The 24,757-nt window shown below is 44.3% G+C and overlaps 1 protein-coding gene across 1 annotated transcript in view; it reads left to right on the plus strand.

Annotated features, from left to right (window-relative positions):
• The window catches only part of LOC146796840 (metalloproteinase inhibitor 1-like), a 47,912-nt gene that overhangs the window by 16,205 nt on the left and 6,950 nt on the right, over positions 1-24,757 (plus strand). Inside the window, exons 2-4 of the mRNA XM_085630246.1 lie at positions 10,751-10,903; positions 12,413-12,498; positions 14,778-14,886. Of these exons, the coding sequence (XP_085486372.1) occupies positions 10,786-10,903; positions 12,413-12,498; positions 14,778-14,886 (313 nt within the window). The 5' untranslated portion in view covers positions 10,751-10,785. The remainder of the gene's footprint in view (positions 1-10,750; positions 10,904-12,412; positions 12,499-14,777; positions 14,887-24,757) is intronic.

Genomic DNA, 24,757 nt, shown 5'->3' on the forward strand with positions numbered 1-24,757 from the left:
TTAAATCTTCCTATTCCTGTAACTTCATCAAGGAGCCCTTGGTCGGTTGCGATGCCGCACGTTTTGGGATCTCATTCAACGCGAATTACACCTTATCTGGCCTACTGGTCTACTGCCCACCAGGGCCCTCCAAAGAGTTTAGGGCTGCTCTTATCGAGGCGGTGAGCCCATAAGCCATGAGAGAGGCGAATTTTAGTATCATTGGGGACTTGAATCTGCATCTGGACAGCCCCCAGGATACTGATATAGGCAACTTTTTGGCCGATCTTGCGGCATGACAGCTATCTCAATTGGTGCAGGGCTCTACACACTCTGCGGGCCATTTACTGGACACAGTTTTTTCTAACCTATTTCTCCTGACTGTCCACCCCCCTCCCCGATGTGCTGGTCTTATCACTATTTAATATCGATGACACTCTCCGGGGTTGTGCCAGCGAGAAGGGTATCTCAGAAGCCTTTTCTTAGACGCCCCTGGCATAAACTCAATATTGATCAATTTCATGGCCTTCTCTCCACTACCATGCCTAGCATTCCAGATGACTCAGACATGGCCAATAGATTACTGTCGGACTGAATTATCTACGCTCTGGACTCTCTCATTCCTGTAAAGTGGTCAAAAAGCCGTAACACCAAATCCAGTCCCTGGTACGATGCTAAGCTCACCTCCCTGCGTAAAGAGTGCAAAAGGCTGGAGAGAGCCTGGAGAAGGGACTATGACGCAAGCCTGGAGAAGGGACTATGACCCAAACCTGAAGAGTTCCTATCAGGCAGCGATCAAAAAATATCATAGGGCTATCCAGATGGAATGGGCAACCTACTATGCGGATGAGATCAGGAGTAGTAACAGCCCATCTAAAAGTATCTTTTCGATACTGAAAGAGCAAAGAGTTTAAATCATCCACGGCCCCTAATGCGACCCTGATATTGTCAGATGAGCAATGTGCTGCTCTAGCCTCCTTCTTTGTGGCAAAGGTGGATAAGATCTATAAGTCCTTCCCCCAAGCAGCGCTATGTCCTGAACTTGTGCCTAGACCCCCCACTTTGCACACTATAGCCGCTTTTCCGCCAATCTCCCGAGAGGAGTTGTCCGTTCTATGTAGCAAGGTCAAGTATGGCTCCCCCGCCGACCCTCTTAAGCCTGACCATTTCATAAAAATGTTACCTGTGCTCATTACACCCTTGAGCCAGGTGATCAATCTATCTCTCTCTACGGCTGTTGTCCCCAGCTCATGGAAACATGCTAGGGTGGTTCCCTTGTTAAAAATAAACAATATCGACACAGCCAAACCTAGAGAGTTTTTACCCCATTTCCCTCCTGCCTTGGGTCTCCAAGATCTCTGAGGCCTACATAAATTCCATCTTGATGGGTTATCTGGAGGGAAACAACATACTGGACCCCTCTCAGAATGGTCACAGCACGGAATCTGCTCTGCTAGCTGTGACCGAACATCTGAGAGGGGCGCTAGACGAGGGTCGTACCTCGGCACTGATCTTATTAGATCTTAGTGCCGCTTTCGACACTGTGTCCCACCAGATCCTGCTAAAGCGGTTGGAGGAGGAGGGCATCGTGGACTCAGCCCTGGACTGGTTTGCCTCTTTTTTTTCAGAGAGGACCTTCCAGGTTGCAGCCCCCCCCTTCATTTCTAGAGTCCATACTACCAAACAGGGGGTGCCGCAGGACTCAGCCTTGAGCCCTACCCTCTTCAACTTGTATGTTCAACCGCTAGCTATGGTGGCTAAGAGCAGAGGGCTCACAGCAGTATCATACGCGGTTAATACACAGTTGGTAGTCACACTCTCTGAAGACTCCACTCGGGATGCTTGCAAGTTCCGGAGTGATCTTGAGGCCGTTGTGGGGTGGATGACTGCCAACTGTTTCCAGCTCAACACCAGCAAGTCCGAGGTACTGCTGGTAGGGAAAGATTCTGAGCTGTGGAGCGAGCAATGGTGGCCTGCCACTCTGGGACAAGCACCTGCTCCCAAACAGGTAGTAAAAAATCTGGGTGTCTGGGTCGACTCCGCCCTCAGCTTCCAGACCCAAGCAAAGTAGGTGGCGGGGACCTGTTTTGGTATACTGTTTCTGGGGTTTTTCAACCACCCCTATGAGGCAGGTTATTGTTCAGGCTTCAATTTTGTCGAGACTAGACTATGCCAGCTCACTTTATCTGGGGTCTAACAAGTCTGAAATCATTAGACTGCAAAGGGTCCAGAATGCTGCGGCCAGAACTCTCCTTGGCCTACTTAGGACATGCTCTGCATCTAGTGCTATTTGTCGGCTCCACTGGCTGCCTGTGGCCAAACGCATAGAGTTCAATCTCTCTGTATTTCATTTAAAATCCCTAGGTATTCTGGCCAATCTGCTTGCACCATGCACCGGAATGCGCTCCCTATTTCCATCCGCAGCCTTAAGAATTATTTGGCATTTCGTAAAGCAATCAAACATTCCTTTTCCCTCACTTGTAGGCCTTTTCTCTGTTAGATGCTGTGCAGTTTTCTGCCATCAGCGCCGGGACGGCCCTCTGCTGGGGCAGCTGAGCGCTCTATAACACCGCATAACATAACAGAACAGAACATTTTCCAAATGTTAAATTCCATAGGAACTTTAGACACGGCTACAGCCTGAACGGCATTATACCAAATTTGGCAGACAGGTAGATGTTGGTTCAGGGAAGTGCCTTTTTGTGATTTGGTGTAAATCTTTTCAGTAGAGGATCCATGCTCCTATTCGATCTCATCCTGAGATCTGATTCGCTGCCAACACTTCAAACCAGGACGAGTTGGTAGCCATCTTGGGTCTCGTCTTGAGCCGAGTCCCAGAAAAAACATTAAAAAAAGAATAGGGGGCAGGGTAGAAATACCCTGACCCCCTAGGTCTCAACTGGGCCAGAAAAGCATTTTTGTTCTTTTGTTTTAATTTTCAGCGGTATCCACGGATCACAACAAAATTAGCTGTATGCTGTGTCGTGGTGAAAGCTTTACAACTGTAATGGTAATGGTATATGTAAATATTTTGATATACTTAACTTTTTCTTCACTATATTCTGATCACTATGTTTTTGACTTGATATTTTAGTGATTTATATACAATGTATGCAACTTCAATATTTTTGTAGACAATATTTTTGACACAATGTTCTAGTGTCATGATAATATTGGTCTTCGTATTCTGTCATACAACTGTTTAGTTGCATAAACACAATTTGGCCATGTCTGAAATTTGTAACTGGGACCACTTTCTCTAAACAGGTCTTTAAGGGCCATCCCAGAGTGTCCAATTCCTCAATCAGAAGGGTGGTGACTGGGTCCCACTGAGTCTCAGCCCTTCCGTCTAGATTTCTCATGTTATAGCCAAATCATACTGAGCAGTGGAAAGGCTCTGCTGCTTAAATATGCATGGCAGAATGGGCTGTGGCACCCTTACACTGACATACCATCCCTCACAAGGTACTATTTTTGAATCCAAACTTGTTTGACTGGAAGCTACACAACAACATTTGAGATAATATTTTAATGTTTTCACCATTCATTCAGTGTTTTACCACTAGTGACGGGGAATCGTCTTTGAAGAATTAGATGGGCTGGTTGCCAACCTCCCTTATATGCATGGCTGGAAGAGTGTGGGTTTATAGTGTGATTTATGCAAGAAGCAGGGGGAATTGTACTGTGATAAAATGTTTTACATGCTTTGAAATATTCTGTATGGCGCGTCAGTACAGTTTGTACGGCATTGAGAACATTGTTATATAAACTACAAAATCTTCTGTGTAGCGTTAAATATGAATTGTAAAGGGCATTTTCCTGTTATTCCTCACTTTGCACTCTAATTCATCCTGCTAAAAGCAGGTGGAGTCTCTGGGTGATAGACACTGGGCTTGCAGTATTCCCTCTCCCATTTGAATGTAAATGGAACTCATAATCCAGCTCCAAGAGGCTGGTGAAAGGAGTATTTCACAATGGTGGACCCTATGCTCTAATGTAAATATGACAATGAAGGGTGACATTTATTACAAACATTTGCATTAAATGCAAATAATGCACAGAAATAAAGTTCATCACAATCAGTAACGGGATATTTTTCTAGCACAGAGTTTCTAAAGCAGTGCTTCCCAAACTTTTTAGAACCACAACCCAAATTGTAGCACCACAAACTTCAGGGATTCTCCTAGATTTAATGGACATGAGGCAGTTGAGCTGTTGCATGTTGTGATAGAGTACTGTAGTTTACAGACAGCATATTTTTCCATTGAAATTGCCACTACATTTGCATCACAATGATCTTTTTCTTAAGGTCACTCTCACAATGTATTTAATGTACCCTTCTAATGCTGACATGATAACCTTATGTATTGCGAGCCAATGAAATGGCCCCAAAATATTGCAGCATGCTCCCTCAGTGGCGGCTGCTCTGAGGAAACAAAAACCAAAGGAAATGATGGACGGAGTGTTGAACATTGCAAGCACTCACCCCCAGTCAACTGATCTGGGTTTAATCCATCACCGTTCTTTAGCCCACTCTGCCACCCCAGTTCAGACATGGCCATATGCAAATCAGTCTGACCCTGTGCCTCATGGGAACAGTCCAGCCCGAACAGCCAAGCCATGTCTTCCCTGGACTGGAAACAAGCTTCCTAGGACCGGTTTCTGGCATTTCAGCCGTCTTCAGCCAGGCTTGCTTGAATCCAGTGGCAAAGTGAGCAAGGGACTCACGTCTGAGCATACCCTGCCAACTTATGGCGCACAAAGCAAAAACCAAAGGAAATTATGGACGGAGTGTTGAACATTGCAAGCACTCACCCCCAGTCAACTGATCTGGGTTTAATCCATCACCGTTCTTTAGCCCACTCTGCCACCCCAGTTCAGACATGGCCATATGCAAATCAGTCTGACCCTGTGCCTCAGGCCAGAAACCGGTCCTAGGAAGCTTGTTTGAACTGGGGTGGCAGAGTGGGCTAAAAAACAGTGATGGATTAAACCCAGATCAGTTGACTGGGGGTGAGTGCTTGCAATGTTCAACACTCCGTCCATCATTTCCTTTGGTTTATGCTTTGTTCGCCATAAGTTGGCAGGGTATGCTCAGACGTGAGTCCCTTGCTCACTTTGCCACTGGATTCAAGCAAGCCTGGCTGAAGACGGCTGAAATGCCAGAAACCGGTCCTAGGAAGCTTGTTTCCGGTCCAGGGAAAACATGGCTTGGCAGTTCGGGCTGGACTGTTCCCATGAGGCACAGGGTCAGACTGATTTGCATATGGCCATGTCTGAACTGGGGTGGCAGAGTGGGCTAAAGAACGGTGATGGATTAAACCCAGAATCAGTTGACTGGGGGTGAGTGCTTGCAATGTTCAACACTCCGTCCATCATTTCCTTTGGTTTTTGCTCTGAGGAAACAGCAGTGGGGCAGGGAGGAGGGAAGAGCGGGAGAAGGGTTACAAATAAATCACTTACCTGCCGGATGGCTGGCTGCCGCCTCTCCTCTGTTCTCTTCCTGGCTTCTTGGTACAGTAAGTAGGCAGCACCCGAGTTCTCAGGCTCCCCATGGCCAATCATAACGCTGCAATGCAGTGCTGTGATTGGTCCTAGCACTGCAATTTGTCGCGCAGCCAGGGAATGGGGCCCTGGGCATGTTATCCATGCAGGCTGCAATGCACCCTGCATGGAGAACATGCAGAGTGTGCATGAATGTTTGGCCGGCCCAAGAGGGCCAATCAAACATTCATGTGCACTTAAGTAGGACCCACCACTGCTCCCCCTGCTCTGCTAAATAGAGTGGGGCGATGCTCCTCCGCCTTACCGGAGGAGCAGCCACTGCATAAAAGGCGTCCCCTTCCTCGGTGTCTTACATAATTAGGAATATTTTAGACTTAACTTCACATACATAGTTCAGCAGGAGCAAACATTCACAAGACTGCTTTTCTACTTGGAGGCTCCAACATTAGGCAACACTGGGTGAGCACCACCTCCACCATGGTGCATTCATGAATAGGATTACTTGTGAGTATAATGGTAGAATGGACCATAAATGCATTGCTCCTCCAAGACTAAATTGTCCCATCAACACCTTGCTCTGTCTTTCCACAGCTGCCTTAATGTGAGGTTCAAGAATATTTTCATTGCTTCACTGTTCAGCTCATCACACATTGTTACGTGTTGTCAAAAATGCTCATGAAGCGCTAGATACCAGCGTAGTGAGGGAAATGCTGCAGCAGTGTGTCAGTATTTACACATCCATTAGATAGGTAGATGGAGAATGCAACTTAACCATGGGAAAATCCCTAAATAACCTGATGTTCCTGGTGCTTGTTGCATGCATGTGTGCCCCCTTTCAAACCTAACAGCTGGCACAGCATGGAGATTCCCCATCAGATTGAAAGCTGCCATCGCCATTGTCGAAACGCATGGATTGGCACTTCCACAAGCGAAAAAGCACATGTTCAAATGAAGGAAGCTGACAAAAGTTCTTTTGCGTGAAGCCTAAAGATTTCGACTTCTCTTGAAAGGTTCAGATAACAATGACAAATGGATCAAGAAGGCTTACATTTAAACGCCTCTTTCTAGAGTTCAGTGCACTGAAGCCCAACATAAATATGACCATCATGCCAGATCTGTCATCAAGAATGACACCTCACCAGACAAAAGCAGCTGAACATGAACACGAGGAGTGCATGCAGTTGATGAGAGGAGAGCTTCTAAACTGAAAGGTCACAATAGCATGTGGTATGCAGACAAACAGGCAGGCATAGGTGCACAGACTAGCCCACCTGCACATATGCCCTGAAGAAAAAAGTGGCCAGTTACCAGGACACAAGAGACGCCAAAACAATGATCTCAAACTAACTTGCCCAGTTTAGCAAATGTCAAGTAAACCCATAAACCAAGCTTTTCAGACAGCACAGGGCTTTTAAAAACACCACTGAATCTACCCAGCAAGTAGAAGTTTAGCCTAAACAGTGGCCCAACATATTAGGTTCCAGATTGTTTTTTATTTTAAAGCATATTTATAACACACTCCTTTAAAAAACTGAAACAAATATCACACTAATAGATTTATTGATAGTGAGGGCAAATATTGCAGGATATTCCCTAAAAGTCACAACTGGTGAAAGTGCTCTTGCTAGGGTGAGTAAAACGGCCTTTTATTGGGTTTCAAATGTGAAGAACATGATTCAGGGTGTAGTGGCACAGGGAAAACTAATGAGGCACGAAAGATAAACGTTTGTGATAATTATTAAAACAACCCATATGGTGATCCCGGTGGATTTTGAGGGGAATCCACTCTCAATTAAGATTGCCACCACAAAATGTGCTGATGTGGCGGCTATCTTTCTTGGACGTGTGCCCGCTGGTACTCAGAGTGAAAGGAGGCACAGAAGAGGTTGCTGGAGAAGTGTGGCTTCTGCCTTTCCAAACTTTAGATATTCCAGTACATCAGCATTTTTTGCAGGGTGATGCACTGAGATGCAGGCATGGGGGCATCAGGGAGTAGCAGGTTTCTTCTGATATGACACTACCCCATCACAGCTTGCAGCAGGGGAGTAATGCAGCACCCACAAGTGGGCTTGTGAGCCAGTGAAATGCAATGGGCATAATAAACCTTTAGGATAACTTCCAAACACTTCCATAAACATGTTGTGGCAAAGCCAATAAGTGCCATACAATACTGAAGAAAAATGGACAGTCGGGAGTAATTGGAGGGGTAGCTGGGTTATGAGTCTGGAAGAGGACTGCTACTTCATCTTTAAACAGGTGCATCTTCAACTCTTTCATACATGCAAACAGGGAGGGTGGGCCCCTATGAATACAGGTTGTTCAGGCTTGGGGATGTCTTCTACATCATCAGTGTAGAGATGGATAAGTCTCACATCCTGGTTTATTGTTTTTTTCTTCACAGCTTATCCAGTATTTATTTATTTTTGTAAAATATATCCTTATTGAGATTTCAAACAATAGTGTGCTATGGTTCACAGCATGATAATCAAAAAGCACCAAACAGACAGTCAAATCCATGTAGTGGGCAATAGAAAGAGGTATTAGGAATCCATACAGTATAGTGGTAGGCCATAACTGTCCGAGTGACAGGGATGATTGGCCAGGTAATAGTTCGACTAAAAATAACGATCACGGCAATTGATAATCCACACAGAAATAAAGTTAATTTAACATCAAATTTTACATATAAATAACCCCCCCTCCGTAACCCACCCTTCCTCAAGCTTCCCTTAGCAATTATTTAGATTTTTTGTCCTGTCAGCCCAGTGACGCATGGTCCCAGCGTGCAATGTGTGTGTAGGTTCGCCACCTGTGTCCCTGCTCACTACTATAATTAAGGCAACTCTCTGAACCCTATGGTCTGGCTATCCATGATGAATTGGTCTTCTTCCTCTGGTAGGAACACCTGGGTCATCCCAGGGGAGCAGAATATCGGCCACCTTAGCATCTCTACTGTCCTCCTTATATGTGACTCCTCTGCTGCCCACTCTAATAAGTCCCTCTCCCAAGTCTCCCCTGTAGGGGGTTTCACCGCCAACCAGCTGATAGCTATGTGTCTCTTAGCCACTGTGAGGCCTAGCATTGTGAGTCTTATACTCATCTTCAATCTAGGGTTGTGAGGTAAGAGTCCCAATAAGGATTCATTTATTGTATGCAGCACTTCCCACCCTGTTGCGCGGCAGAGTTGTGGTAACACCTCCCACCAATAGGATGTGATGATGGGGCAATGCCCTACCATATGTAAGAAATCTGCAGTCGCCGTACAACATCTAAAGTCCCTATTGGGATAGATGGCATGTAGTCTCTTGGGAGAGAGATAACCCATGTTTATTACGTTGTATTGTATTTGTTTAAACTGATGCCTTGTGGACCCCATCATGAATTTAAAGCTAGTCGGAAGGGACAATATGCTCATCGCTGAGATCCTGACAAGTCTCCTCTATACCAAGCGGCATCAGTTGTCTGTATGTACGGAGCACTCAGTAAATGTGGTTATGAGTTTACACCCACTTGCTATGGATAATAGGGTCATCAGTGTTTGTGTGGGGGCAGGGTTTTATAGCCATAACTGACAGGCCATGGCCACTATTTTGGAATATTGGGGGAATTGACTGCCCCCAGTCCGAACGTCTTGATGGCATCCTGTAGTGTAATACAAATTCCCTCCTGGTAGAGGTCAGAGAGAATCAATCATCCACCCGTTTGTCATCTAGCTATCGCCATCATGCTGGCCATTTGTGCAAAGTGGCGAACTATCTAAATCAAGAGCAGAATGCGCCTGCCAAATTATTTGTCGCACTGCACACTCCCAGAGACTGCCCATCATCTGGATCACGTGAGGTAATTCAGGAGGAAATTTCAACCCCTCATCAGCAGTGTCCCAGGCTGGTGTCCGTCATGTGTGTCTTTCAGTAGGTAGTGTTCCCAATTAGGCTCCCCATCTAACCAGTGAAAATTCTATTGTAGTTTTACTGACAGTTAATATAATTCCATTCCACCCCTATCACATGGTTGGCTCAGGGTACTGAGGCACACTCTACATCTCTTGCCTGCCCAGAGAATCTGTACGAGCAGTTTATTGAATTCCCTAAGTACCGTTTGGGGAGTTTCATACATTGTACCAGGTAGCATTTATAGGCATTGTGGTACTATCATCATTTTATTTAAGGCTATTTTCCCCAGACTGTTTCAGTGTATTCCAAAATATATTAAAAGAGTGTAGGTTGCAAAGAACTGCCCAGGTTCAGATCATAAAACCGACGCTCACCGTGTATGACCTGTATGCCAAGATATTTGACACTATTTACCTTCCAGTGTATCCATGCATCTGGAAGACTGTCGACGGACAGGCCCTTCAGGCGGCCCAATGGGAATAGAGCAGACTTTGCAGTATTAACCCGTAGTCAGGAAATTTGGAGATGTGGCTAACCCAGGTAGATCATGGCATCATCGATGTATAGAGAGATGACTTGATCAGTATTACAACTCGTATACCCCCACCCATGAAGAGCCTGCCAGAGCCGGTATGCAAACGGCTACATGGCAATGGCACACATTAGGTGCCACAATGTAGGACAATTTTTGCCTAGACGCATCGTCCAGTCCTCACCCTAGCCTAGGGTTTGAGTAAAGCAATTTAACCCACTTAATGAATGTGTTTTCCAATCCCATTCAGCTTATCCATCAATTTGCAATAGTACTAGTGTATCAACAGTAATGCAGCTGCTTTGTGGTGAGAGTGTTTTAGCTTTCTTTAATAGAGAGGTGGTACCAGGCCATTTTGATTATCTAGCTGATGTGTTGCTTTTGAGATGCAATCCATGTCCGAGTGAATCCCATAGACTTGGCATTGGGTAAAATTTGGGGTTTGAATCCATCAAGGTCCATGTTGTTGAGCCAGATTTGGAGTAGGTGTTGCTTTTTGTTCATGACAAATGGTATGAATTAAAAGGAAGTCTTGCTTTAATGTGCTACTTCACTGTAAACTTAGGAGGCCTACATAAATATTGTTTGGATGCAGTACACCATTAAAGATAGAACTATTGTCTTTACTCGTGCATGCTTTATAGAAATGTATGTAAAACAAGGTGTATACTGTCTACCTACCACAATATTACTACTTGGCACTGTAGAAAGGGTAGATGACACTAATAATAAAACGTAGGTCCCCGGTGCTGTGCGACATTGTATTATTGTTAACTTAAAATGTATAAAATCTATTGATCTCAGAAATGAAAAAATGTATTGATTTTCATGTGCTCAATAGACCTGCCAAAAGTACCAGTGCATCTGCCACCAATCATGCAACATAGATGGACCAGTCTTGTCATGATTCTGCTCTTCAGTGCTTGTCCCCCCTCAGAGGCCTGTCCTTGTGTGGATTTCCATCTACAGTCTTTCTTCTGCAATTGGGATTTTGGTGAGTCTTCTCCATAACGTTTTCAAAACCATAGTTGGCAGTAAAAGTCTAACAATCATAACTCTGGTGATGGAAAACTTCATTTTTGTGTTTATCTGCTTGTGCCCCTTCATCGTGGTCAGCATTTCAATGCTTTTCATTAGATGAAGGAATGGTCACCAAAATGCAGGCTGAAGGGATAGAAAATGGTGAAAAAGTGTAGATGGAGGAATTTCTGAGTACATTCAACTTGTAATGTGCACTAAAAATGCCAATACTGTTAAGTCATATAAGGGCCAGGTCTGTCAAATAATGGTAGATGTATTCACTAAGGGTAGGGACACCCAAAGATGCTCTGTCTTCAGTTTGATATTTGCTAAAAGTATGAGACACTGAAGTATTTTCAGAATCAGGACCCTGTTTGCTGCTTTGCTCTTCAGTCCAGGCCAGTCATGCAGCTCCACGCTGTATAGTCTAGAGTGAAATCATTCCATTTGGAAGGTCCATTTGCAATGCACTTTAGTCAAGTATTTCTGAGTTGGTAATTCATGGTATTGTGTTGACAATCACTATTGCAGTCTGAGAGCACAGCCAATACAAGCTGGGCGAAACCTGCATGCTGTCTGAATCTGCAGTCTCCTTTACCTGAGAGATATCACTACTGTATGAACCTTCAGCATCTCTCTAGCTTTATAGTCTACACCCAGAGTTTGTGAAGTGTGTGAATGTGTTTTGCCTTTCCACCCTCCACATTGCAAAGGTAACCTCAGTCATAATGTATTACTGGGAATCAGATTTGAATTGGCAGGGTAGAAAAATGAAAAGTTATATGAAAATGAAAAATGATTGTCCCTGTGGAAGTTGATTATCTGGCTATGTAAGTCACCTACTAACTATGGCTTGTTAGACATTTTATAGGGAAATCGGGCAAAAATCCCAACTTCCGCCAGAATTTTCTTGAGCTGGCCCAGTGGCGTAGCTAGCCCTTTGCCCCTCCCCCCGTGGCGGTCCCTGTGTTTGCCAGCCCGCAGCATTGAAGAGCGGGGGTGCTGGCGAGAATCCTCCATTTGACCCACGGCAGCCACATTAAAGTGCGAGGGGTGCTGGCAATTGCTGCCCAACACAGCAGGCAAGAGCAGGAAAGGCTGCCTGCCCCCCCCCCTACGCCACTGGCTATCCCAAAATCCCTTTGGAAAGTTAGACTTGCTTGGAACAGAGTTGCACTGTAATTCTTCAAAAAAACCTTTCCAGATATTATATTTGCTTACTCCCTCACTCGTGCATTGCTTTTTAAGGCCGATATATGTGACCATGCACTTCTGAAGATTACCAGATTTCAATGACTCTGCCTCGATCCACATACAGAGCACAGCTAAGTCCACAGACTGTGCAAGTCTGAATTTGGGGGACAACCTGAAGACCAAAACAAACAATGCATGCTCTCGTCCTGGAACACGTTGCCATGTACATACCCAGAGCTATTATCTGTGAGGAGAATTTGCCGATGACTTTCTGCTTTATGTTACACAGTGATAGAAGGAGAGTTTCTATCTGAGAGAAATGTGACTACGGATTCTGGATTCTCAATTGAGGGCTATGACATTCAAGTAAAAGAGGTATGCATGACATTATTAATTTATTTATTTTTCTCTATATTTTATAAATCTTTTTAATCCAATAATTAAATTACATTTAGCAGTGTAGGTTGAGCATGAAATGTCAGAAGTTGGTGAAAGAGGGTACACTACCTTATAGTAATCAGTTAAAGTTACAGACATGTCAGATCATTTTCTTGCTTTGACACACTGTTCCAAAAAGGAGGGCAGGACTGTGCAAGTCGAACCTTCATTCAACTGGTAATTGTAACACACTTCCTCTACATAGTTCCCATTAAAGTCCTAATGGAAGCATCAGTTGAGCATGCTCATTTGAGTTCTCCAAGCTGTCACATAACACAAGCCACAATGGAAATATATTATCTACTCAGTGGTAGTCTTGGCCCACTAGTCTCTCTTCCTTGGTTCATTTTCTCACATTTGAAAGACAAGAATTGTACAATTGAACAGCTGCACCCTTCCATGTCATGACACCCTTGAGCTCTTTCGCAACTAGTCCTAACTACTCGCAACTCTTGTATGTCTACCTTGTTAGCATTTGCAAGTCAGCAGTCCGAATTTCCATCTACTTCTAGCTTTTCCACCATCCTGTGCAGGAAATGTGGCTACCACTCCACACCCCACCTTGTGTTTTAGAAATCTGCTTCCTCCACAAGACGCCGAGGTCAAGTAAATCTGAAGCAGACATGTAGTCTCTGTAAGATGAAAGGCAAGATATTTGATCTCATGAAAGCATGTGAATAATTTTAAAGTCGTTGTTTAAGAATACCTGTTTAAGGTTTACATGCCCTGTTTCCCTCAACATCTGTCAACTCTTCTCTCTAATCAGCCCAGCCTCCATCTAAACACAGGGTCTCATTTAGTATCAGCTACTTTAATGAAAAGTCTTTGCCCCTTTTGAAAACACAATGATTTGTAGAAACTCCAAACCCAGTCTGCTATTTGTGGACATAAATGTATTATACGCAATGAAGCAATTTACATTGACTACCAGCCATCTTGTCCTACTTTTCTATCCAAAATCGGTATCCAACCAAGGAGAGCATGATGGTCATGAACTGGGCATTTGTCCATTTTCATAAACTTTCATCCTTAATTTTGGGTCTCAGTAGTCCAGACTTTAGCCTCCATTACAGGTCTGGTGGTCCAGAGACCGCCAGACTGGCGGGGGAGCAGTGGTGGAGGTATCCCGACCACCCTATTATGAGTCAGTGGTGGGAGTGCCACAGCAGTGGTGTTGCGTTGGTCTGGTGGCTGCAATAAGCTTGGCTGGACTTCTTTGGTTCCGCATATTACTCGTTTCCTCTCCACTGGTGGTGTCATGGAGATTCTTACTTCATGAAACACCGGGGCAAAAAGGAAACAGAGGGGGACCTGCAGAGCCCTCTGTGCCTCCTCCGCATGGGGATGCACACATGGGGCACAACATATGCCCCCCCCATGTGCATGCACTGCAGTTCCTGCACGAAATCTGGCAGGTGGTCTTACCGCAGCCTTGACAGTGCGGCAGCGGGGTGGACCCAGCGTTGCACTGCCAAAGTCTTAATCGGGCCTTTGTGTCATCTCTATTGCCCTATGTGGTCGATAAGAGACCATGACTGATAACACTGGAATGGATGTTAGGAACTTGCCACTCAGTACTTATTTCATCATATTTTGATCTTAAACTTCAGCCCTGAACCAATCCACCAAAGGTTGCAGCACCACTGGTCAATAATAATTAAGCTTCAGATAGTGGAGCCTCTAATCAGCTCCTAACACCAGATACCCTGGGCTTGCAACAGATTTCTCCTGTTGAATCCTTGTTCAACATAGGCGATTTAATTAATTTGCACATGGGCAAATTTCCCATGTACAATTGACACATAAGCCATGAAGGATCCCTTAAAACCACCCCCTTCTAGCCTCACATTTACACCTGCCTAGACCAAAATAGGGGTGATATTAAGCTACAGTAAGTGTTTGTACTGAACCCACTGGCATTAATGACTAGTTGACTACTAAGGACTTTGACACATGGACACAATCAAAGGAAATGATTACATCCTGGTTCTGTGTGTGATGTCTTTTGCAAAATAGTCCTATACATAAGCTGTACCTCTGCACAGTTGTGCAAACTTTTGTTTTTCTGCAACATGTTGCATGCATGGTTCCATTCTATTTCCGTGTTCAAGTTGAATAGGGTTATTCGTGCCAAGCGATATCTTTTATGCTGCTGACTTACCTGCTGACACTTTAACTCACAAACAAAATACTTTTCTGTCATCATCTTCTTTCAGGTTTTTAAGGGAGGAAATTCTTTGAAAAATGTCATCTTCGTTTCCCGAATGGTTAAAACAACCTTTGAAATCTCATACAACTATAGAAACACAGACTGCCTCATTGTAGGTAAGTGTATTGTGAAGTACAGCTGTCAGTCCCATCGAGCCCTACCTGGCATTTTTTCAATTCTCAGTTTTACCTTTTATAATCGATTTGCCTGTATTGGATCTGCTTCAGTAACAATTCTAGTTCAAAAGCACAAAGAAAGATGAACAAATGTCTGTTTCGAGAAGTCCATGTCAACTGAATGATCTGTGACCTCAACACTGGGGCTCTGCTTCAACTCCCCTTCTGCCAACTTTGCAGCCCATGGAATTCCTGTCCTGGGTCCTTCTCCCTGTGGCTATCTTGCAGATGGCAAGTACACACATGTACCTCCTTTCGAGGAAGAGCCTTGATCGCCCCATTGCCAGTACCTTTGATATTAGAGGTAGCCCCCGGACTGAGTTCCAGCGTGTCATATTTGATTTTAGATCAAGGTGGCTGAGCAACTCTCATTCTTTTATATCTGAGTGCAGCATTTGATACGCTTTCTTTTGCATAATGTCTTGCTCCACCATCCTGCTAGAATTAGTGCTATAATACTGCTTTTCCTTGGTTACAATTTTTCCTTCAGGTAGAGCACAGGCTGCCCTTTCTGTCTTTCATGCTTTACATTGTGGACTTCTATAGGGTTCCTCACTCAGTCCTACTCTGATCAACCTGATCAACCACTTTAGCTCTTCTCATTAAATACTTGGCCTTTTCTCTAATTTCTTCTGCTGATGATACTAAAATAATTGCGTCATTTACCACTGATCTGGGGCAGATTCAGTCCCAGCTAAACTCAGTGGCTTCATAGATGAAGTTTCACTTTTTATAGCTTCATGTTGACAAAATAGAGGTTCTTGTTCTTCTCTTGGGTGTGGTCATTCAATCAATCAATCAATCATAGTATTTGTAAAGCGCACTACTTACCCATGAGGGTCTCAAGGCGCTAGGGGGTGGGGAATGCTGCTACTGTTCGAAGAGCCAGGTCTTGAGGAGTCTTCTGAAGGTCAGCAGGTCTTTGGTCTGCCGTAGGTGGGTGGGAAGGGTGTTCCAGGTCTTGGCGGCGAGGTGGGAGAACGGTCTGCCGCCGGCGGTCACTCTTTGGATGCGGAGGACTGTGGCGAGGGCGAGGTCGGCGGAGCGGAGCTGGCGAGTGGGGGTGTAGAAGCTGAGTCATCTGTTGAGGTACGTTGGTCCGGTGTGGTGGAGTGCCTTGTGTGCGTGGGTGAGGAGCTTGAAGGTTATCCTCTTGTTGATGGAGAGACAGTGCAGGTCTCTCAGGTGGGGTGTGATGTGGCTGCGGCGAGGCATGTCGAGGATCAGGCATGCAGAGGCGTTCTGGATGTGTTGAAGCTGTTTCAGGAGTTTGGCCGAGGCTACTGCGTAGAGGGCGTTTCTGTAGTCCAACCTGCTGCTGACTAGGGCCTGGGTGACCGTTCTTCTCGTTCTGGTGGGGATCCACTTGTAGATCTTGCGGAGCATGCGGAGGGTGTTGAAGCAGGAGGAAGAGATGGCGTTGACCTGCTTAGTCATGGAGAGGGTGGAGGCGAGGATGACCCCTAGGTTGCGTGTGTGGTCGGTCGGTTTTGGAGCTGTTCCCAGTGCGGTCGGCCACCAGGAGTCGTCCCAAGCCGAAGGGGTGGATTCGAGGATGAGGACTTCCGTCTAGTCCGAGTTCAGCTTCAGTCGGCTGTTCCTCATCCATTCGGCGACGGCCTTCATTCCTTCGTGGAGGTTGGTTTTGGGGGTGTGGGGGTCCTTGGTGAGAGAGAGGATCAGCTGGGTGTCATCGGCATAAGAGATGATGTTAAGGTTGTGCGATCAGGCGACGTGGGCAAGCGGTGCAATGTAGATGTAAACAACATTGAGCCTGAGGGATGAGCCCTGGGGTACGCCGCAGATGATCTCGGTGGCTTCGGAGCAGAAGGGGAAGGCGGACGCTCTGTGTTCTGCCGGAGAGGAAGGAGGTGGTCCAGTCCAGGGCCTACTCTTGGATCCCGGCGTCGTGGAGGTGTGTGCATATTGTGTGGTAGCAGACCGTGTCGAAGGCGGCTGACAGGTCAAGGAGGATGAGGGCCGTGGTTTCTCCATTGTCTAGCAGAGGATTCTCTGCTTGTCATCAACAAAGTCACCAAGGTAACTCCCTACTGTTTCTACCATTTTCTTACTATGTGCTGTTTAGTGCTGGTTGGGCTTTGTGTATTCCTCCTGTATTCCTCCCAGACAGTGACGACATAAGGGATACCTCCCTGCAAACCTCTATTTTTAGAGGTGTATACCTGTTTATAGGTGTGTGGCAGAATGTAGCGCACACAGAAAAAAATAACATGTTGGGCGCACCATTTTGGCATAAACCCAGGTTTAATGACTTTTTGTGTAAATCTGGGTATGCATCAAAGTATATGGGTGGATGCATGACAATGTCCATGCTCTACCCATGTAATGCCGATCCGATGCAGTGTGAAAAAACACACCTCAAGGCGCTGTGATTTGTTACTTTATTTTATTTTTCACAAAGCAACATAATACAACACAAATCGGCCCTTGTGTGGCTTTGCAAACCTTGACTAGCATTTTGCATTATGGAGCAACGACAACAGAAAATGTTAGTAAATCTGAGCCTCAATTTCTTTCTATCAAGGGACCTATATGTATAAGTTGAAGATGTTCTCTGATAGGCACCTTTCTGAGATTTTCACTATTTTAATGACTTCTCAGATGCGAGGTTTATTATTGGTAATTTGAAAGCAAAATTTGGGATCTGAGTTGTTTCAAACTTGTGTTAAACCTAACCACAGACATACCAAAATGACAGTCTGATCCCAGACCTGCTGTGCTTCAAAGGCCGCTGGCAGTGCATGCACAAGCTCAGCGTATGCACTCTAGAATCATATAATTATTCGCTTTTCTGTTATCACAATGCTGAACTGAGTGCATGCCGTTATGAGCCTGCAGGGCATAAGGTGAATTGAAATGTTAAATGTTGGGAGGTAGAATATTTGTAGTGATAAGTAATGACTTGCCACCATTAATAAGGCCACAACACAATAAAAGGGTCAGTCAAGGGCTCAATAAATTATCCCCTTGCTCAACCCTTGGTAGCTGGCAACGAGCAGACTGGTGTAACTTAGGAGACAGGTGTGTAATGCATTTAAAAAACACCAATACATTAAATAAGTAAGACACAACACACAATAAAAATCCAACTCCATTTTATAAAAATAGGTTATATTTTTCTGAACAAATAGACACCAAAACGATAAAAATCTAGGGCCCCATTCACAACAGTAAACTTAGACGTTTGGTCTCAGTTTAGACCAAACGTTTTCAACTTTGGGCATTCACAAAGGGCATTTACGAGTACTATCTTTAAGTCCGCACTAGGACACACAGTCCCACAGGAAATCCATTGTCACTCAGCCTGGCAGAGCCTAGCCAACCAGGAGAGGGAAGCTGGAAGGTTTGATTTTGGCTTACGGAAAAGAAAGTTTAATAACTTCTTTTCTGTGGTAGTGATTATAAATCTAACAGTAGCAAGTTGTTGTATTTATCACAACTATCATTTTTAACTCCTTCCTTTCAATATGTATACTTACATACAATATTCTAATGTTAGCCTATGGAGCTCTTTGCTACAATGGGGTAAGCAGGATTTGCAGTTTTTCTCTCACCAGGGCTTAATAAACATCTTTTATAATGTCCCTGCTTATAGTTACATTGCATCCTACCCTTGGGGCACATAGGGGAGACCTTAGGGGTGGCTTATATGTAATAATACCGTAGATTACTACTTAGGAAGGGTCTTTAATTCCAAAGTCGAATTTGGATATAATAATAATTTAAAGCTGCCTGCAAGGCATGGTTGGCTTTTAAAATGACAGCAGGAAGCATAGTAGTGCACACTCTACTGTAGGAAATCTACTGGGCCTCTAAACCTCCCTGGCATTTTATATACTCGGGGCTTATAGCTCATTTGAATCCCCCTTGTTTTATCATATACATGGGACTTACAGGGGTCTGTCATTGGCAATTATAATTATACCTAACCATGTACTTTCAATCAGAGCACAGGACCCTGGTCTGGTTAGCAGAGCCCAGTAAGCAATCAGAGCAATAAAACCAGCATCAAGTAGACTAAATTGGGGCACAAAGTGGGGGGACACTGCAAACAGGTTCTAATTTCCTCACACTAAATACTCAATATTCCCAAAAACTGCCCCTGCACACTCACCCACTAAGTCAGTTATGCATCTGACATGTGCATTAAATTGATATCAGAGAGAATGGGGAGTCAAACAATACACAAAAATCCTTAGTTCAACAAAATTCAAATTTGTTTTGGAAATTTGTATTACTTTCATTGATGAACATTTTATTACCAAGTATATTACATTCTTATTTGAAAAACTCTTCCAATCATAAAATACATTAAACTATACTGGAAACTTCCATGAAGTTTTTACAATAAAAAGTCATAGGTACAGAAACACTGAAGCTGCCAACACGTGTGTCACAAATCCGCTTCTTGAGGGCCAACAATTCTTCTATAAGTGTCCTATATTGCAAATCGATGATTCAAAAAGTGTCCTTAATTCCAATAGTTGTCATGTATCAAGCAATGTTCACAAAATAATTGACAGTTTATGATAAAGTGATTCCTTCACAGCTCAATATTTCATGAAACTACACACTCATCAAAAAGAGAGCCTTTGAGCTCAGAGGTCCTGCAGATCAGATATCATTAGACCTGCAGGAAAGTATCCGTGTCAAAACCTTCAAAGAGCCGCTTCTTATTAGTTTCCACATCTAACCCTCGTAAAGTTACTAACAGAATACAAATTTTAATTTTGTTGAACTAGTGATTTTTGTGTATTTTTGACTCCACACTACTCTCTGATATTAATGAACTGAATTTATTTAACTCGATATTTCTTAATATGAATGCTTACAGAACAGTTCACAGACAGAAAAAGGCAAACTTAGCTCACTGTTTCCAAGCTGTGCTATTTTAAAAAAGCACAAATCAGAGAAATATTGGGTTACCTTAATTCACTTTACACACTGCAGCCAAATAAAGGCAGGAACTTTTCTCTATGCTAGTAAAGCCCATCATGATACGACCCCATCCACTTTTGCTGCATCCATGATTCTTTACAGCTATTCTATTCTATTCTAAACAAACCTATATAGGATATGGATAGGTTCAGAATTATATAAGGATAACCCGTTGGACCAATGGTTCTTGGCCAGACTCACTGTAAATGAACCCCGTTTGTGTTATTCACGAGCGATGCCTCCCGCTCAATAAAGTTTTTATATTGCATCCCTCCAAGATGGCCGCCTACTCGATAGACACTCTAGCATTTTGCATAAATACAGGAAACCCGGAAGTTGCCGCTACGGGGCCCTGGAGCAAGGGTAGGACGAACGGCAAATTGCCCATTAACGCCTGTGAGTATACTGCACACTCGGGAACTCCCGCACTACCGGCAAGCCTGCTACCTTTCTAACCATGCTTGTACGCATCGCTTATCCCTTTCAGATCACTGGAGCAACAAGGTGCTCTGGCCATCCCCGTCAGTCCATGACGTTGTTCTAGGGGTGAGTTGGTGCAGTCCTTGTGAGGTTGTGTGTGATTATGGCATGTTTGCAGAATGTATGTATGTGTTCTGCAGTCACTTACAACTTTGTTTCCTTTCACTCAGTCACCTCGAACGAGTGAGATAAATGCACTCTAATTTCGCAGCTGCTTTAGCGGTCATTGGACTTTGAGCGCTCTGTTTTCGCCACTATTACCCACCCGGCTAGCGGCTGACTACGCACTGTATTTTGTTATTGCTTCTACGCCACCGTGCAGGCCATTATCAGGTACTTTGAAGCCACACATATCAAGAGTTACGATACGGTCACGGTACAGCCCAACAACGCATGCTCATTATGAAGCGATAACCCTGCAATACTATCCTACTTGCATAACTTGTTTAGTGCTCACGTCCTTAACAAATTGGGGGCCAACTTGTTAACCCTACCACTTGTTTCTGCTGACTTTGGATACACTCAAATGTGTTGTTTTTAACTTAATCAAGGTTCAAACGGCGATCTTGGCATATATCTGCCAGTTTTGTTGTTTATTGCCGTTCAATGGATCTGCTAACCGATCGCACCCACTGATTTCTCTGCTACATGCAACCTTTGATTAACTAAATGTATCCATAAATATATGTTGATATCATTATGTGTTGCCACCATTGGCAATACAGTCGCCTTCCCAGGCTAATGCTTTTATACCTTCTCTTGGTATCTCCCCTTCCCCCCTCCCTTTTTTGTCCCCTATCCTACAGGTCTACTGAAATCCCCAGTACACGTCTACTAAGGCATCCCTACCGCCCCTGGTAATTTATGTCAATATACTGAATACCAGGTGGTAGTGCACTATTATCACGTTCCTTTTACCGGTCCTGACAAAGTGCCAATTGACCCGTTACGGGCAAGCCTAGGCACGAAACATGTTGACCATTTACACATAGATTGCCCCCCAGGACATCATTTTCCACACAGGGGCATCCACTCAGTTTTTAATTAGGCTAGAGCTACCTAGTTTATTAAAATTTGATTTAAGAGGACTGCTCCATACCTATTTTAATTATTTTCACCCCCTGCACTACCTAGCCCCCACACCCGCACGCACCTTACGGCTTCTTCTTCAAAAGATCCCCGGTTTTGGGAGCCCGTCAGGCATTGCAGCGCGGGCCTGATGAGTGGCAACCACCCGATGATGAAGCATGACACCTCTTGGGGTGTGTGAGGGCATCACGAAGAAAGACCTGTCTTTCCCACACATTCCTACAGGAACTGCACACCTTCTCTAGATCTTAGCCTTAACTGGGAGCCTGTGTGCAGGACCTCACAATCCGGCTCTCTGTCCCTCCCTCTTGTAGTTGATATACCATAATTATGTGGTCAGAATAGCAAGGGTACGTTTTAAAAAAAAAGTGTTTTAAATAATCTCTATGTTTAAGATATGGAATATTAAAATATATTATGTTTATTTTAGGTACTATGTCACTTTATTCCTTATATTTATGTATAAATATATGATACATTGTTATTTAATTTTAGATTTCTTTTTACCATTTTAATTTTGGGGGATGCTGGGTTTATTGGGGGATTGGGTGAGTACGGTTTAATAACAAACATATATATGTAATTTGTAGCAAATTATAATATTGCTTTACATTTAACTTTTCATTATGTTAAGTTATTGATTGTTACCATATTATTTTTATACATTTCTTTAGATTGTGGGTTGTATTGGCGAACGGGTGGGTTGTGTTTTATTTTAATGGTATTAATCAATTTAACATGAACAAGGGAAAGAAAGAAACATGAAATGAATAGAGAACAATGAAATAAAGAAAGGGGATGCAAGATAGTGATGAACTTAGCAAGAGCTAGAACCTTATAACACAAAAAAAGTTGTCAGGCATTTTACTAGTTAGAGTCCCTTTCATCTGAACTTGTAACCAATGTGCTTGCCTGACCTGTGTAACCTGACCTGTGTAACAATGTGTAACCCTGGCCTGAAACTATCTGACGTTGACCTCCTGTGGGCTTGTATGGCCAATTGATCAAGAGCCTTTCCTCTACTACTTCCCTGAATTTCATGTATGCCCATAACAAATTCTTATGTTCTTGTATTATTAACTTCTTCATGTCTTTTCCCTTGATGAAATCCTGTCAAGTAAAGTTGGCACCTCTCCCAAATATATGTATGTCCCCAAATGTTTGTGGGCCTGGTGTTTTAATATAAAATTTTATGTCCCCAAATATATTCAGTTTCCACAATATAAGTAGGGGAGGAGTTGAAGTAAACCTAATATCCCTCACCCCAAGTATATCAATCAATCAATCAATATTCGTAAAGCACAGCTTGTCACCCAGGAGGGTGTCCAGGTGCTTTCTCTAGGTCTCATTCAAAGAGCCAGATCTTGAGCATCTTCCTGATGTCGGTCAGCGAGGGTGTGGTGCGGAGGTGGAGGTTGTTCCAGCTGCATATATGAGGGATCTGCATGAGGGGCAAGTTGTACGGAGAGGAAATTTCCTGGGGGTTGGTAGGCGTGACTGAGGAGGTTGAAATGGCATCTCTTTCAGACCGGGAGCCAGTGGATGTCTTTCAGGTGCTGGTGATGTGGGTTCTCTTGGGCAGGGTGAGAATCAGCCTGGCAGCTGTGTTCTGGATCATCTGGAGTCTTTGCATGATTTTGATGGTGGTGCCTGCATTGCTGTAATCCAGCTGACTGGTGATGAAGACATGTGTTACCGTGTTCCTGGTGGTGATGGGGAGCCACTTGAAGATGTTGAGGAGCATGTGTAAGCATGCTGAGGAAATAGCATTGACCTGATGTTTAATGGTGAGTTTGCTGTCTAGCATGATACAGATGTTGTGCGCGTGGTCTTTCGAAGTTGAGCTGGATCTGATTTCTGATGGCCACCAGGAGTCGTACAAAAGGGTGGTGTGTTTGCCGAAGATGAGAACTTCCGTCTTGTCCATGTTGAGCTTTAAGTGGTTGTCCTTCATCCGTGGCGTAACGTTCATCATGCAGTTGAGGAAGTTTGACTTTGAGGTGGGGTTGCTAGAGAGTGATAGGTTGAACTGTGTGTTGTCGGCGTAAGAGATGATGTTAATGTCATGCAATCTGACTATGCCTGCAAATGGTGTCATGTAGACATTTTAGATTGTTTGGCTGAGGGTTGACCATTGTAGAATGCTGCAAATGTTGTGCTTGGCTTGCGCTGTGAAAGGAGGGAGGCAAACTTTCTGGGTGCATCCTATGAGAAAGGATGCCATCTATCTGAGCGTGTTGTCTATTATACCAATCTGGTATAGGCAATTGATGAGTGTGTGGTGACAGACCATTTTTGAGGGCGGCGGAGAGGTCAAGCAGGATCAGGATGGCTGATTCTCCTATGTCGAGTAGGGTGTGTATGTCATCTGTTTCAGCGATCAGAGCTGTGGTTGGTTCTGAATCCTGATTGGGAGGGGTTTAGTAGGTTGTTTTGACCTGGTGTTCAGTGAGTTGGAGGCTGATGTCCTTCTCCACGGCGTTGGAGGGGAACAAGAGCAGAGAAATGGGATTGTAGTTCTGGAGATCCTTGGGGTCTGCCTAGGGTTTCTGGAGGAGCGGTCTGACCTCGGCGTGTTTCCAGGAATCAAGAAAGATAGCCGTAGTTAGAGAGGCATTGATGATGGTGTTGAGATAGTGGCTCATATCTCTTCTGAGGTTGAAGAGTTGGTGGGGGCTGGAGTCGGTGGGTGCTCCTGAGGGGATGGAGTTCATAAGGGTGGTTCTCTTCAGTGCAGTGAGGGTGGTTGGCAGTGGTGCTTGATTGGAGTTCGAAGAGATTGGAGGGTTGGGGATCAAAGTTCTTATAGTTGGTTGCAAATTTGTTGTGGAAGTGGTTGGCAAGGGCATCGCAGAGCTCCTGTGAAGAGGGAATTGAGTTTTTGGTGGGTCGCGGGCAGGTGAACTCTCTGACAATGGTGAAGAGTTCCTTGGTTTGGTTTGTGCTGATGTTGGTCAGGGCCTCCATCTTTACGACTTTGATCTTTTGATGGTAGTCATTGAGGGTTACTTTGAAGGTGGCTCTGTCGGTGTGTGGCACCCGTTATGTTATGTTATGTTATTTAAATTCATATCTTGGCGCAACAGCTACCCAACAAGTGTTTCCCTGCGCCCAACGGAGACAACAGCAGAGTATTAGATATGAGTGTACTAATTAAAAAGCCAGGTTTTTATGGATTTGCGGAATAATGTGATATTTGTCTGAGTACGAAGAAAAAGCGGGAGAGAATTCCACAGGACAGGGCCCAAATATGAAAAGGAACGGCCGACCTAACGGGCAAGTC

Source organism: Triturus cristatus, chromosome 10 (genome assembly GCF_964204655.1).
Source record: "Triturus cristatus chromosome 10, aTriCri1.1, whole genome shotgun sequence".
NCBI lineage: Eukaryota > Metazoa > Chordata > Amphibia > Caudata > Salamandridae > Triturus > Triturus cristatus.